The sequence below is a fragment of the Cavia porcellus genome, unplaced genomic scaffold (assembly GCF_034190915.1).
Source record: "Cavia porcellus strain 051 isolate PalLab524CR breed Dunkin Hartley unplaced genomic scaffold, mCavPor4.1 scaffold_5, whole genome shotgun sequence".
In the NCBI taxonomy this organism is placed as follows: Eukaryota; Metazoa; Chordata; class Mammalia; order Rodentia; family Caviidae; genus Cavia; species Cavia porcellus.
The window spans coordinates 59,828,119-59,842,669 of NW_026947488.1; the positions used below are offsets into that span (position 1 = coordinate 59,828,119).

The 14,551-nt window shown below is 47.3% G+C and overlaps 1 protein-coding gene across 1 annotated transcript in view; it reads right to left on the minus strand.

Annotated features, from left to right (window-relative positions):
* Positions 1-14,551, minus strand: part of Ky (kyphoscoliosis peptidase) — a 42,556-nt gene that overhangs the window by 11,923 nt on the left and 16,082 nt on the right. The window contains exons 4-8 of the mRNA XM_003476502.4: positions 12,150-12,224; positions 10,687-10,749; positions 8,653-8,735; positions 4,986-5,094; positions 3,817-3,934 (exon numbers count right to left, since the gene is read on the minus strand). Of these exons, the coding sequence (XP_003476550.1) occupies positions 3,817-3,934; positions 4,986-5,094; positions 8,653-8,735; positions 10,687-10,749; positions 12,150-12,224 (448 nt within the window). The remainder of the gene's footprint in view (positions 1-3,816; positions 3,935-4,985; positions 5,095-8,652; positions 8,736-10,686; positions 10,750-12,149; positions 12,225-14,551) is intronic.

A 14,551-nucleotide genomic window follows, 5' to 3' on the forward strand; every position in this document is an offset into this window, starting at 1 on the left:
CCAAGCCACACAGGGAATGGGCATGCAAGATGCCCTGGCACACTCCCCTGGGACAGCCAGCGGACTGGAAGGAAGTCACGACCTCATCCTAGGGGATTAGGGACTTAACCTGGGGAGCTCTGAGGGCATGGGGCTCCCTGACCTGGAGTGATGGGCTGGAAGAGGTGCAGGCAGGCAGAGGGCCAGGGAGGCCTGGCTGAACCTGGTACCCTGAGGCTGCTGCTGTCCCACTTTAGTGAGTTGTGTCCTCAGCACTAACTTTGCAGGTGGTGGGGTCAGCACTGTCACTTTATGCTGAGATGGTCTAGGCCCTGCCATTGCCACTGTGTGATGCTGCCATAGCCTAGGCACTGCCAGGCCCCAGCAGTGTGGCTGAAAGGCTGGGCAGGCAGGGGCGGCCCACTCGGGTTGGCTCTGACCACAGGGGACTCTCCGCTCTGTGATCACCTCTTCCAGGAACTCTAAGGCAAGGGGAAAAGAAAGAGAAGGAGAGAAGAGGAAAGAGGAGTAGCTGCAGGAGAGGCAATGAACCTGCTTTTCTTTTAGTGTCTTGTTGAATGTGGTGCGATTTCAGTACTGCAGCAGGATAAACACATTGTGGTGTAGCTGAGAATTTACGTACTTATTTCTTGCGAACTTGACAGTGTTTCTGTGTTGCTGCTGTGTGCTCATTTTGCCTTTTCCTGCACTATCTATGGCTAGAATAACATAATGCTAAATCTCACTCCGAGGCCCATGTACTGCCTTCAGTGGTTCAGACAGGGAGGCTGCTTTGCCTGGGGTCACACACCTGGCTGGGGCCACAGTGAGCCTGGAATGCAAGTATCCCAAAGCACAGTTCAGGAGCCTTTGCACTTAACCAAGCTTTAAAATTAAAAAAATTATCGATGAGACTAGAATTTAATTTATAAACAGTATAATTAGAAAACAATTCACTATAGTGGTACAATTCATCTTCATATCATCCTTCAGTTTATCTGCAAGGTTGAGGTGTGTTCAGATGTTCTTTTCAGAGGTCTTTCATGACAAAATTAGCTGTGGCAGTAATTTAAAACTATCTGTCTCCTAGGGAATCTGCACCTCCCAGGAGGCTCCTAGCTGCTTCCTCTCTTTGGGGACATTTGGAAGCAAGTCATGCTTTAGGAACTTCAGGATGTCATGCTGTGCAGAAGCAGCCATCTGAGTTTGCATGCCTCTGCCCTTGCTCCCTGTGACAGCTGGAGGATGGATGGAAAGCTGGCTGGCACCTGATCGGAGACAGCTAGCCCCCTCTGTATCCAAGCCTCAGATTGGAAGTAAGCTCCTGGTTATCCAGAATCCCAGGAAATCTGCTAGCTGGTGGTGTTGCAGACATGGTAATAGGGAAGAGAATTTACGGGGCTGGCTCAGTGGCAGGAGCCTGGGGAATTAACCTTAATCCCTGAAAGGCAATCAGGTAGAATCAATTAAGGCTGTGGGCAATTGAGGCAAAGGGAAAGACATTCATGCGTGATGATGGAAAGTCAGAAAGAAACTGGACAAGCCATTACTAGCAATTGCACTAACAAAAAGCCCCCCACATCAGTAACTTGGAAAAGGCAATGTGGAAATGAATGATGCTAAGAAAATATCTGAATTCCCCACAAAATTACTTTATTAAATCAGTCGTTAATGAGGCCATTCCAAAGAGGCAGAATGCACTGGCAGGAAGTAATGATGGCCTTGTGGGTACAACTCTTACTAAGAGGCAACCCTGACAACCAAGCAGGGATAAATCAGCAAGTGTGGATTGCATGTCTTCAGTTATTAAGGAATTAGCTAATGAATTGACCAAACTTTTGGCAGTTATTTTAGAGCTAAAGTGAATTAAGAAAGTGTTGCATGGATACGTTACTGATCTTTAAAGCAAAAATTAAAGGAATTTGGAACTGTGAGGTCTCGTTACATGTCATAGGCACTGTGATGAAATTCATGAAGGGTAAACGACAGCTGGAAACTTTAACTGGTGCAAAATGTTGGGATGTATTTTAATGATCAGCTGCAGGCCAGAATATGGACATTGTTAAGCATCTGGCCGAGCCGGAAAGGTTGACAGTTTCATTTAGGGCAAGTGTCAATTTTCTGAGTCTATGTGGGCCAGTTGCAGTTGGTAGGAAATTTCCACAGAGCAAAAACAACCCAATAGGCAAGAAAGACAGGAAAGGTATAAAATAGCATCTCTGAAGTCAGGTGATCAAACCCCAATTGCATGTTCTCACATTGTCCCAGCGTCCCACCAAAAAGGCTGTGGATTCCCCAGCATGCAGAGGACAGAACTGAGGCTTTGGGAAGTTAAGTGCTTACCACAAGAAACAAAACGAGTAAACGCTCAACTAAGAACTGGAACCCCGGTCTCTCCAGCTTTAAATCTGCCACTCCTACAGCACACTAGAAAGTTTTTATTGGCTAAGGAAGCACTTATCTTATGACTTTCGAAAAGCAGAGTGCTTTCAGATTTACAAATTCAGATGATTCCAGCCATATTCTGAAAGATGCTAGGGACAAATGAGGCTGAAAATAGATTGGAATAAAACTATGGTGGTCAGCAGGGCTCTCCCAGAGGTAGTTATTTCAGTATTTAAAAGAGAATATGCAATTCCACTAGGAATATCCTGTCATTCTAAAAATATCTGTTGAGGGCCTACTGTGTAGAGGATTGTGGGATCAGTGTCACAAGGGAGGCAGAAAGGGAGGGGGCTAAAGATACATAAAAGTATGTAAGAGGGAGTGTGAGGGAGTAGGCGTGGGGAGTGTGCCCTGAATGTGGTGGCTAAGATGGTGCCCTCAGCACCATGACCCGCCCTGCCTACATCTGAGGCTGTGGGCTCAGTCAGGGAGGGGAAGAGCAGAGTGCCAAGCAGGAGCGTTGGAGCAACCTGAGGCCAGGCCAGGTGGCAAGGCTAGGAGGCAGCCCAGCTGTGACTTCAGGCTGTGTGTCCCCCTGCAGCTGCCTGCACAACACTGAGGCATCATGGCTATATGCTGGGGACTGTTTGTGGTTGCACTTGGCTTGATTTATTTTGTCACCTGCAGTCCTAGTGGGCTGACACTTCTCTCAGAGGGCTATAGAGGTATGGGCAGTTGTCCTCTTACTCCTTAAAAGGGGACTTTTTGCTTGGTCTCCAGGACTGGCTGCTTGGTTCCTACAGAAACCCAGCAGACCTCAAAAAGGACCACAGGAAACTGTGGGAGTCAGCAGGGTTCAACCTGTTTGAGCTTGAGCTTGTCTGGAGGCCACAGGAAACAGATGACCCATCCTCCCTTCAGGCCAGGAACTGGCCACAGGCTCCCTCCCGGAGCCCTGAAAGCTGAGTAGAAAGATGCCTGGAGCAGTAGCTTCCCGGTTGTTCAGCTTTCCAGTGTACAGGTCTTTTCAGGTAGGTTTTTGTTTTCCATACAAGAGGCCCCAGCACCAGCCCGAAGGACAGCCTTTCATAGTTCCCTTGGAGCTCTCAGCCACTGTCCTCTGGCTCTCATGCCTGCCATTCTTTTAACCTTCAGCTGCATGGAGATGGGAGAAGGCAGAAAAAGGGCCTTTTATAACCAAATTATCTCCGTGCATTCATCTGCCATTATGTTAATGCATCACGAAGCTCGGCAGATGGTACAAAGTCAATTATGCTGGTGTTAGAAAGGGAGAAATTGACCTTTTCAGGATTCACTTGTATTCCAAGGCAGAGTTTGCAAACTCTGGCTTCAGGCCTGGCATGTGGCAAAGACCCACAGTACTCTAGAGGGAGAGGGAGAGGACCTGGAGGTCCACCAGGGATCCAAAAACTCACTGGCCGCCTATCATACCTGCACATTCTTTCAAAGAGGCCAGCGTAGCCATCACAATTGGTCTTCTGGGTCCGCAGGATGTCAGTGGGCTTGAAGGCCTGGCGGTCCTTCTCCTGGGCAGCCTCAATGTCATATTCTGGAGGACAAAAGAGGTGGCAGTGAGGACCCAGGGCCCTGATGCAGCTGAGGTTGGTGCAGAGATGAGAAGAGGCCCCCACTAAAGCAGCACCACCCCGAACCCTAGCTGTGCTGTGGGCATCATAAGACCAGAGGAGTCACAGTGGGCTGATCAGAGCCAGAGCACCAGACCCAGCTACATCTGGAAAGATGCCACCTTTTGTATAAGTGATAAGAGGAGGAGCAAAGCAGAAAGAGAGAGCTATTTGGCTTTCTGGTCTCTGTGAAGGAGCTGTATATGCATGCATGCATGTGTCTGGGAACAGGAAATTGTCTCACTTTGATATTCTCAGTCTGTTCCTGTTGAGACCAGGTATTGCTCATAGGGTTGGGGTGAGCCGAGGGGGTCCTCAGGTCCCGTGTTCACACCCTCTACCTATGTCAGCCGAGTTCATCCTCTAAGCTACCTCCAGGAGGAAAACGAAAAACCTCACAATAGGCTGAGAGAGGTCTGGCTGCTCTTCCTGTGCAAGGACTAAGAGTCTATGCTGTGACTTTGCTCCTGCATCTTCTCATTTGTACTTGCAAGATCCAGAAAGGAGCAGGATCCCCTTGAAAATCCCCTCTGTGGCTTGGCCTGGCCTGGCGAGATTCCCAAGCCTATCCCTTGAGAACCTGGGGCCTGGGCTCAGCCCTGTGGCTGAGGTCACCAGTGTGGAAGCGGGGAGCAGGAAGAGCAGAGTCTGCCCTTTCTCTCAATGCTATAGAATGGCTAGTGTCGCACTGACTTTCCAAACAACTGTGACTTCCTCAACCAATGGAAGTGCTTTGTGGAGACCGCCTTTTGTCTTAGGTCTCTTCGTCTCTATGGCTCTGGCTCTTTAGGAAGCCAGGATGGAGGGAAAATTCCTGCTGAATGAGGGTCTTGGCTCTGGAAGGTCCTTGATTAGTTTCTCCTTACTCAACCCAGCCATCGGGAGTCCTCCCCAACTTTCCAGCTCCCTCTGCACTCACCAGTGCAGGGCACTCACTGCAGACCCTGACAGCCACCGCAGCACAGGTGGGCTTACCTATATGGTGGCAGATCCAGATCCAGATGGCTCGGACCCTTTCCAGATCACTGTGGGCCTCCTGGAGCAGGTCACTCACCAGTTCATCCAGGCCACTCTTGACAGTTACCTGGGGAATAGGAAAGCCATGCTGCATCAGAGTCTGGGGGAGTTTGGAGCAAGGCCTTTTGTGTGAGGCAAGCAGAGAGCAGGGAGCCGGTGCAGAGCTTACACTGACCTACAAAGCCCCCCAAAATCTGACCTAGGCTGCCTCCCCACCCTGTACCATGGACACCACCCATGTCTGCATACTTTCTTCTCATATACAGTTTCCCTCTCCCGGAGCCCTTCCAGGCCCCAGCTAACCTCAGCTCTGACACTTTCAGCCAGTCTTGTTATTCCTCCAGACAGGGAAGCTGAAGAAGAGGTGCACAGGGACAGGGATGGTTGGAGATAAATCACATGGGGATGGGGGAGCCAGGGCAGGAGGGGCTGACCACAAATCCCCAGCCCCAGAGCCACCACAGCTCCTCTCTGGAGATCCTGAGGCCACGGTGGTACCCAGAGGAGCTGTGGCTGCCTCTAGTTATGTTAATATTTCCAAAAACAATCTATGGATGTAACACAGCCCTTATCAAAACCCCAGTAGCTCTTGGAATGGGAAACCAATCCCCAAATTCATGTAGAATTACAATGGGCAAAGACAAAGAAAGTTTGAAAAAAAGAATAAAGTTGATGGCTCCAGCACATTTCCAAACTTATCATAAAGCTAATCAGAGCAGGTTGGTACTGGCAGAAGGATTATGTAGAATAATGGAACAGAACGGAGGTAAAGGTACCACATGCATTCAACAGGAGAAACAACAGTGTCTTTAACAAACCGCATTGCAACACTGAATTCCCATGTGCTAAAGAATGAAGCTGGACCTCCACCTCACACCGCATACACAGATCAATTTGAAATGGATCAAGACTCACATATAAGAGTTTAACCCATAAAATTCTTAGAAGAAAATACTGGGGTAAGTCAACATGATCTTAGATTTTGGCAATGAATTTTTAGACATGACATTAAAGATATTGAATGATAAAAGAAAAACAGAGTTCATTCAAATAAAAGATTCTGTACCTTATTTATTTTTAAATTTTATTTTATATTTTTTGAGACAGGGTCTCTCTATGCAGTTCAGGCAGGCTTTAAGCTCACTTTGTAGCCCAGGCTGGTCTCGAACTCACAACGATTCTCCTGCCTCAGCCTCCCGAGTGTTGGGATTATAGGCATGAGCCACCATACCCCGATTGTACCTTAAAGATATTACTAACAAAGTGAAAGGACAGTTTGGGACCATGGGGAAAGATATTTTAAGTCATATACCTGACAAGGATTTAGTATTTAGAATATGTAAAGAACTTTTTCAACTCAGCAAAAAGACACTTCTACTCAAAAATGTATAAAGGACAGGATGAAACAGAAATTCCTCCAAAGAGGATACACAAATGGTCAATAACCACATGGGAAAAATCCTTACCATCATTTGTCATGAGAAAAGTGCCAGTCAAAGTCACAGTGACATGGCACTTTTATACCTGTAGGATGTCTACATTAGTGGTGGGAATGTGAAATGGTGCAGCTGCTGTGAAAAACACTGTGTGGTTTCTCAAAAACATAAGCAGACAATTACCATGTGATCCAGCAGTTTCACTCCAAGATATACATACACCCCAAGCACTGAAGGCCGGAAATCAGTCAGACACTTGTCCGCTAATAGCGCCAAAGGAGGGAAACAACGACCATATCCACCCGTGGAGGAACAGATAGTGTGTAATACATGCACAGTGAAGTATTATTCAACCAGGAAAAGAAAGAATGAACACATGGCGCTAAGTGAAGTAAGCAAGACACAAAAAGACAAATGGTGGATGATTCCATTTAAATGAAATATCCAGAATAGGCAAATTCACAAACTAAGTAAAGATTGGGGGGGGGGGGCTGGAGGAAGGGGAAAGGAAAATCATTCCTTAATGAGGACAGATTTATTATGCTGCAGATGATGAAAGGGTTTGCAAATAGATAGTGACAGTTGTACATTGTGAATATAATTAATACCAGTGAATTTTATACTAAAATGATTAAAATATCAAGTTGTTTGTTTGTTTGTTTTGTTCTTTGAGCTAGGATCTCCCTGTATAGTTCAGACTGGCCTTGAACTGTAATCAAGGCTGGGCTCAAACTGGTGGTGAGCCTCCTACCTCGGCCTCCTGAGGGCTGGGGATTACAGGCATGTGCCATTATACTTGGCTAAAATGGAAAATTTTATGTTACACATAAATATGTGTAACATCTTGAAATCACCATGGTAATAATGATAAAAGAATGAATTAGCCTTTTTTTCAGGGACCTCCAGGGAAAACTGGCTTGGGACTTGTGGAAAGGCAGCCTTGATCCTGGTTAACTTTCTAGAGAAACTGAGGCAACTGGTCCTTACACGTGCAGTGGGTGCCTGCGTCACCAGCTGCACCCTGAAGGTCTCTCCGACCTTGCTCTCACTGGAACTGCGAGAGGCACCTCCAGTCATCCCTGCCATGCTGGTGCTTTGACCTCATGGAGACCTGTGGGCCCCTCTTTCTCCTACTCTCCCATGGTCTTGGGCTTCATTTCTTCCATGGATGCCCTGACTCTGTGTTTTCTTTTCTTTTCTTTTTTTTTTTACCTTGTCGCTGTCTCAGGGCCTAGAACAGTGTCCGACACATCGAGACCCCCCACTACATCCCTGAGTCCTGATTAACCCTGGACAGGCATTCTGTGGCCTGCTCCTGTGCACCTTCTTCTTGGCCTTTGCTGACCGCTCACTGCTCTATGGCTGTGTCTCTGGCTTCAGCTGAGCTCCTGGCACTGGCCTGGCCAGTAGTCTGTACCATCCCTTCTGTTACCACATGTCCCATCATCCTCAGACTCTGGACCACGCTCTCCTTTAGTCTCCACAGACAGCCTGGAGTTAGCTTCCCATGGGGCCGGGAGAAATTGCCTACAGCTGAGGCCCTGCTCCTCTTGCTGGCTTCAGCCATCTCTATGCTGGCTTTGGTCCCAGCCTCCTGCTCTGCAGAGACTGCCCTTCCTCAGCCACCACCTTTCCTGTCCTGTCCTTAGCCCTGCATAACCAGCCTCCCCTCTCTGCTAGCCTCCTGGGGCATCTTGGTCCACCTTCTCTTCCATCCTCCACCAATTAGAGTCAGGCTGAGGCCTCCAGCCCCCTCTGGAGGATCACTTCTGATTCTCCCAACCACCTAGACAGGCCCGGGTCCTGAGGCAGGAGATGGTGGCAGCTCATAAAGTCTGGAGTGGGTGTGGCCATGGTCACAGGGACTTTGGCCATCTACACTCATGGTCTTCTCCCATCCTCTCCCTCCCTTCCCTGGCCTGGCATAGCTCAGCAGGCAGGGATGTCCAGATGGGCAGGGGCAAGACAAGGCAGGGCTGGCCGGAGGAGCCTGTCAACAGTGTGGCTCCGAACCACAGGATGCTGGGGAAAGGAGTGACCCTGGATCCTGGGCAGGCCTCTGTGCCCAGGTCTTCTGTTCCTTGTGCTGTGAAAAGGCAACCTGGGCCGTCCATTTCAGTACTCATAATATCTGCAGGAGGGAACGAGGGAGGCTTGGGGGCCCTTGGCCAGAGGGCCAGCTCTCCTACCTGTGAGGCGTAGGTGTCCAGTTTTTCAAACTGCTGCGGGTCCAGGGGCATGGACTTTAAGCTGGACCGGTCCCAAGGGTAGGCTGGAAACACAGGGAGGTTCTATCAGCAGCTGAGAACCCCATGGAGGGATGCTTGGCTCAGGGCTTGCTAGCTCTTTGAAGCTCTGTGACCCCTTAGTTGCTAACAAAATTCCCAAAGCCTGAAACACTGGTCCCAAGAGCTGGAGTTCCTAGAAGGTTTCTTGGTCTAATTAGTTTAGGGGCCATGGTAGCTCTTGTGGTCCTTTTGAAGACCTACAGGGATGAGGAGCTTATTTTGCAGATCTTGAGAAATCAGCATTTAAAACCTGGCTTCACTTCAGTCAGTGCTGCATTGCAGTTACCAGACAAACTGATGATGGGATTCCGAGACGGAATTCCTAGATGGAATTCCCTCCCCTGCCATTTAGTTTTCTGGGGATTCCTATGGGAGTGCCTAAACAATGCTGCTGGCCACTGGGCCGGTCTGTGCCATGGACATGTGCTGGGGTGAGGCTTGCTTGGCACCCAGACAAGTGTCCTCTGTTGTCCGTGGCCAGCTGGAGCCTGGAGCACTCCAACAAAGCCATCTGTGGTGTGGTGTCCTGGTGCTAGAAGTGCTGCGAACAGGGGCAGGGGAGGCAGGCCTCACAGTCACCCACTCATTCAGGCCTCTCTTATGTGCCTCCTGCTCAGAGACTGGGCCTCCAATTATGTCACTGGGACAGAGATGCAGGGAGGAAGGAAGTCAAGATTGATGCCGACCCATGGCCAGCAGCTGCCTGGATCACCCATGGGACCCAGCAGAGCCACAGTCAGCATTGGGAGGCAGAGCTGGAACTCAGGGACTAGCCCCATCTTGGCTCTTGCTCACCCCTCTGGTACTGTCGATGGGATATTTTGCTGGTCACTGGGACTTAGATCATCATCGACCTCTGCCTTGTGGGGTCCAAAAAAGCCACCCGCTATCCAGCCCCTCAGAAGAAGGATCATGCTTCCCGCCTCCTGCTGCGTGTCCCCAATTCTCAGGAGCCATCAGGTAACCTAAGTGACTACACGGTGGACTTCAAATTAACACATCTCCTCGCGGTGTCACCCTCTGCTTGCCTAGAGAAGAGGGATGGCATTTCTAAAATGGAGTCGGAGACTCTATTTTACTAGTTTTCTCCTTTCTTAGTTTTATTTGATATTATTTAATATTTCATATTATACATTGATATTCTAAAAGTGATACATTCTAAAAGAAATGCATTGATATTCTAAAAGTACTTTTTTTTAGGTACCAGAAATTGAACTCAAGACCTTGTGCTTACCGGGCAAGCATTTGTGCCACTGAACTGTATCCCTTAGCTCTCTAAAAGTACTCTTGTAAAAATATGACCCTTATGTAATAAAAAAAGGACTTTAAAAAATCTATAGTGATTTGTATCTCATGAAAACTACCTTCTGAGATTATGTAATACCCAAATATGACTTTGCACAAATATATGTAAGACACCAGTAAGATTAACTAAATTATTCTAATACTAAAGTAAAAGGGTAGGAGGAAGTGCAGAACTGAACTAAGGCTTAAGTGGTATTTGCCCTACTAAGGGGGAAACTGAGGCCCAGGGAAGGCAAGTGAGGGAAAAGCAGGATTCCAATCTGGTTTATCCATTCCCATTTAGTCTCTACTTCCATCTCAGTCTGCCCATTTACTTGTCTCCTGCCTCATACACATCTGACGTTCCGTTTAAAGTTACTGTAATTCAGAATTCATTTTTAATGGTTTTTTTTTTGCATTGGGCAGTTTTATTATTGCTAAATTTTAGCTCTGCAGTGATCTCTGGTGTGAGACCTTTTGCCTTCTCCACTTGTGACCATAGAAGACATAGTCCATCAGTCATGATACTCTGCCTTCCAAATTCAGAGGTGGCCCCAGACTCTGGAGCCCCTGCCAGTTGCTCCAATATTGGCCTACGAGGCTGACAATAGATTCTTTTGAGCATGGCCCTAGGGAGGAGCTGGCACTCACCATGGGCATCTTTGTTTCCAGGCTGCCGGGGTCTTGTGTTTCCATTTTTATCACCTTGTAAGCCTGCAATATCCCAAAAGTCAGAAGTAGAGTCATGTTAGAAGGAAAAGAAATGTGAGTTCTGATGATTCTCCACATGGCAGGTCTTGATTCTGAACGCTTCTCTGCACACCTTTTCACAAGCCTTTGCTCCTGTCCCGCCCTCCACCAAACTGCTGTTGGGATCTCGGTGAGCAGTGGGACAGGGGAAGAATGGGGACCAAGGGCAGAATGAAAGAAAGGGAGCTGCAGTCAGCAAGCAGAGGCAGGAGGTGCTCCGGCCTGTGGAGCAGACCCACCCTGAGTGCGGGGCTTCTGCCCTCGTCCTCTCATCCTCCTGACACCTTGAATACCAGGGGTGTGCTGAGAGGTTGAACAGATAACCCAGGACAAAGACCCTGGGTAAATGACAGTGGAGGAGGGGAAGGCAGTCGAGATGGTGCTTGGGATCCAGAAAGGTCAAGAACTGTAGTTATCAAATGACAGCTGAATCCTGTTACTCTGGGACAGTTAAGGCCACGTGACTGCCCATAGTTAGGCTCTGTGGGGCAATGAAAAGGAACTTTTCCTGCTGACTTGAAACCAGGTCAGGATTTCTGGGTCCCTGATGGAAAACAGGCAGAACTGGAGGTGGTAGGTTGGGGTGGGGTGGGGATGGAGGTGTGGGGGTGGTACCAAGGCAAAGTGCTTTATGATCACTTTAGGTTGTAAATATAACAACAAAAGTTTGCAAACACACACAGACCACTCTGAGAAACAGTGGGGTTTTGTTACTACCCCCACCTTTGATGGGATGAAGAAGGCTGAAAAGAGTAGCTAGCCTTTATTCCCTGGTCTGCGTTCCCCTGGAGTTGCCTGTTTAGTCATGAGATGGATACACTCAGGGCCAAGCTCTGCAAGGCACTGCAGGAGGGCCGACGGCCTGGCTTGTGCTGTGTGCGGAATCAGCCAAGTACCATGGCTAAGCCCGGTGGCTTCAGGGTTGGATCAGAGTTCTGATCCACCTCCTAGGTGGGTAGCTTGAGCTAATACTCTGCTTTTCTGAACCTCACTTTGCTGATCTAAAAAAAAGGTGACAATAATACTGTTATAATAATAATAATATTGATGATAAAATCAATGAATGGAAATGCCTTAGCATTGTCCACACTCTTCTTACACAATCAACACATGGTGTCTAAAAACATCAGCACCACTCTGGGGTCAAAATGGACCCTCATCTACCTGTGTCACCCAGGCCTAATTTCAGAGATGCAGAGCAGCAGAGCCTGGGTGTGGAGAGTCCCCCAATACAAAGCTGCTTTTTCCAAGTTTGCAGGGCCAGGCTAATCTTTCTCTTTCCCCAGGCTGAAGGCTGGCCCACCCTGCTTCCTCCAATCTTCCCTGCCAGCCCCTCCGCCACGAGCTGCGCTGTGCATACATACGTTTAGCCAAGGAGAACTTCTTGAGAAACTGGGGCATGGCATCTCGAGGGTGGACCTCCACGGTCAGCTGCGTCCCTGCAGAGACAGACAGACAGACAGACAGACAGAGAGAGAGAGAGAGAGAGAGAGAGAGAGAGAGAACATGCTATCTCAGCCAGGCTGCCAGGAACTCATTCATTTTAGAGATTTCTTTTGAATATACAAGTAATTCTTTTCTTTTTTTTCCCCAAATAACTGAAATAACAACAAAGCAGGTGGAGTCAGGACATTGCGCTTGTCTCCCTGAATGAAACTATCCATCCTGGGCAGAATGACAGGGAAGATTATTTGCAGCAGTAGACGGAAAACAGTGGAAGGAGACCAGGATTTAAAGCATTACCAAACTGGCCTTCTCTTTCCTTTTCTGGCTTCAGCTAGACTGGATGCAAAGGCCTCTCCCAACCCAGAAGTACGAAATGGCTGCAGCAGAGAAGCGCTCAAGAGATCTCTCCATGGGGAGTGAAATGGGGGCGGTTTGAGGGAAAAGAGGGATCCCTGATATTGTGTTTTCCTCTTGTTTTCTGACTCTGCACCCAGGCAATTCTGTCGGTAGCAGTGATGCTGCTGGTCAGGCTGCTAGCTAAGGCTTTTCCTCCAATCAGAAGTGCTATGATTCCAAGAGTGCAGAGGCAAACACTCATTGTCTTATCTCTGTCTGCTTTCTGCTGAGTGGTCCCAAATGCAAATACAGAGAGAGGAAGTACACGGCAGAATAAAGAAACCAAAGCTGTTAGTTTTTTGGTCAGAGGACCAGAAAGTGGGCCATAAAGAGGAAGGGACAGTAGAGGGCAATTCCTCAAAGCAGTAGATGAACTCTGTGGTCACCTCTGAGCTCGGCATGCACAGATGTTGTCTTTTTTTTTTTTTTTTGTCTTTTTCGTTTTTATCGGTACCAGGGATCGAACTCACGACTGCCTGCTTGCAAGGCAGGCGCTTATGCCGCTGAGCTAAATCCCCAGCCCCCCAGATGTTGTCTTAAACATCATATCACAGTCTTTCATAAAGACTTGGCAAGACCAATGGCCCAATCTGAGTCTGGCCACTGGGTGGCGCCCATGCAGGTAGATTTGTACAGCGTGGCACAGGCTACAATCCCAAACTACTCCACAAAAGACCCAGGAAAATCACTTGCAAAAGGAAAAGGTAATCATCAGCAGATGCCAGTCCTGCAAAGACACAAAGGCAGAGGATGACTTTAAGATAAACACCATAGCCATGCTCCAAAAAGTGAGGGCAAATAATTTTGAAATAAATGCGAAAATATGAAGTAATGAGCAAAGAAACTGAGTCATTGGAGAGATGCCAATTAATTCAATGCTGAGATTCCATCTCACTCCAGAAAGAATGGAAATTATCAGGAAAACAACAAATAACAAATGCTGGCGGGGCTGTGGAGAAAAAGTAACAAGCCTTCTCCACTGCGGGAGGGAGGAAACAGGTGCAACCATTGTGGAAATCAATGTGGAGATTTCTTTAAAAACTAGGACTATAGGTACCATTTGACTCAACTCTTCTCTTTCTGTGTACTTTCCCAGAAGAATTAAAATCATCATACCACAGAAATATACATGCACCCCATGTTTATACCAGCACAGATAGCAGCTAAATCTTGGAAACAACCCAAATGCCCATCAACCGATGAGTAGATCATGAAGATGCTTTAAAAAAATACAATGGAGTATGATTTGATGATAAAGAATAAGCCCGAGACATTTCTAGGTGAGTGGATGCACCTTGAGACTCTACTCTTAGGTGAAATAAATTGGACATCCATGTTTAAACACTGCATGGCTTCTCTGCTGTGAGAAATCGAAAGTGTAAGAAAGGACCAAAATGTATAACAGATATTGGGAAATGGGAAGAAAATTTTCATATGAGAAGGAGAACAAGGGAAGGTGGAGGGGGAAAGGAAAGTCAAGAAAATAAAAGCATAGAGGAAAAATGGAAACAACCTTTTGTAAATGAGGGGAAGGGAGTTCAAGGGAGGGGAGAGGAATGAGAAAAAAAGAAGGAAGATATATCATGTACAGGTACAAGTTTTCTATGATGAATGTGATCGTTATGTATATCTAAAATGTACCAATAAGATAGAAAACCACAGAAAAAAAGAACTGAAGGAGAAATGCATAAATCTAAAATCCCAGTTGAAGAGCTTAGCACAACCTCTATTAAGTACTGTTAATTGAGAGATTTAATAGAAAATTAGCAAATATACACAATAAGTGAATAATACCATTGATTAAGAGGATTTATTTACTATTTGGAGAATACCTCATGAAATGACAGGAGAATACAAACGCATTTCAAGTGCCTGTAGAATATCCAAGACCAGCTGTATCCTATGTCATAAAACAAACTTTAAA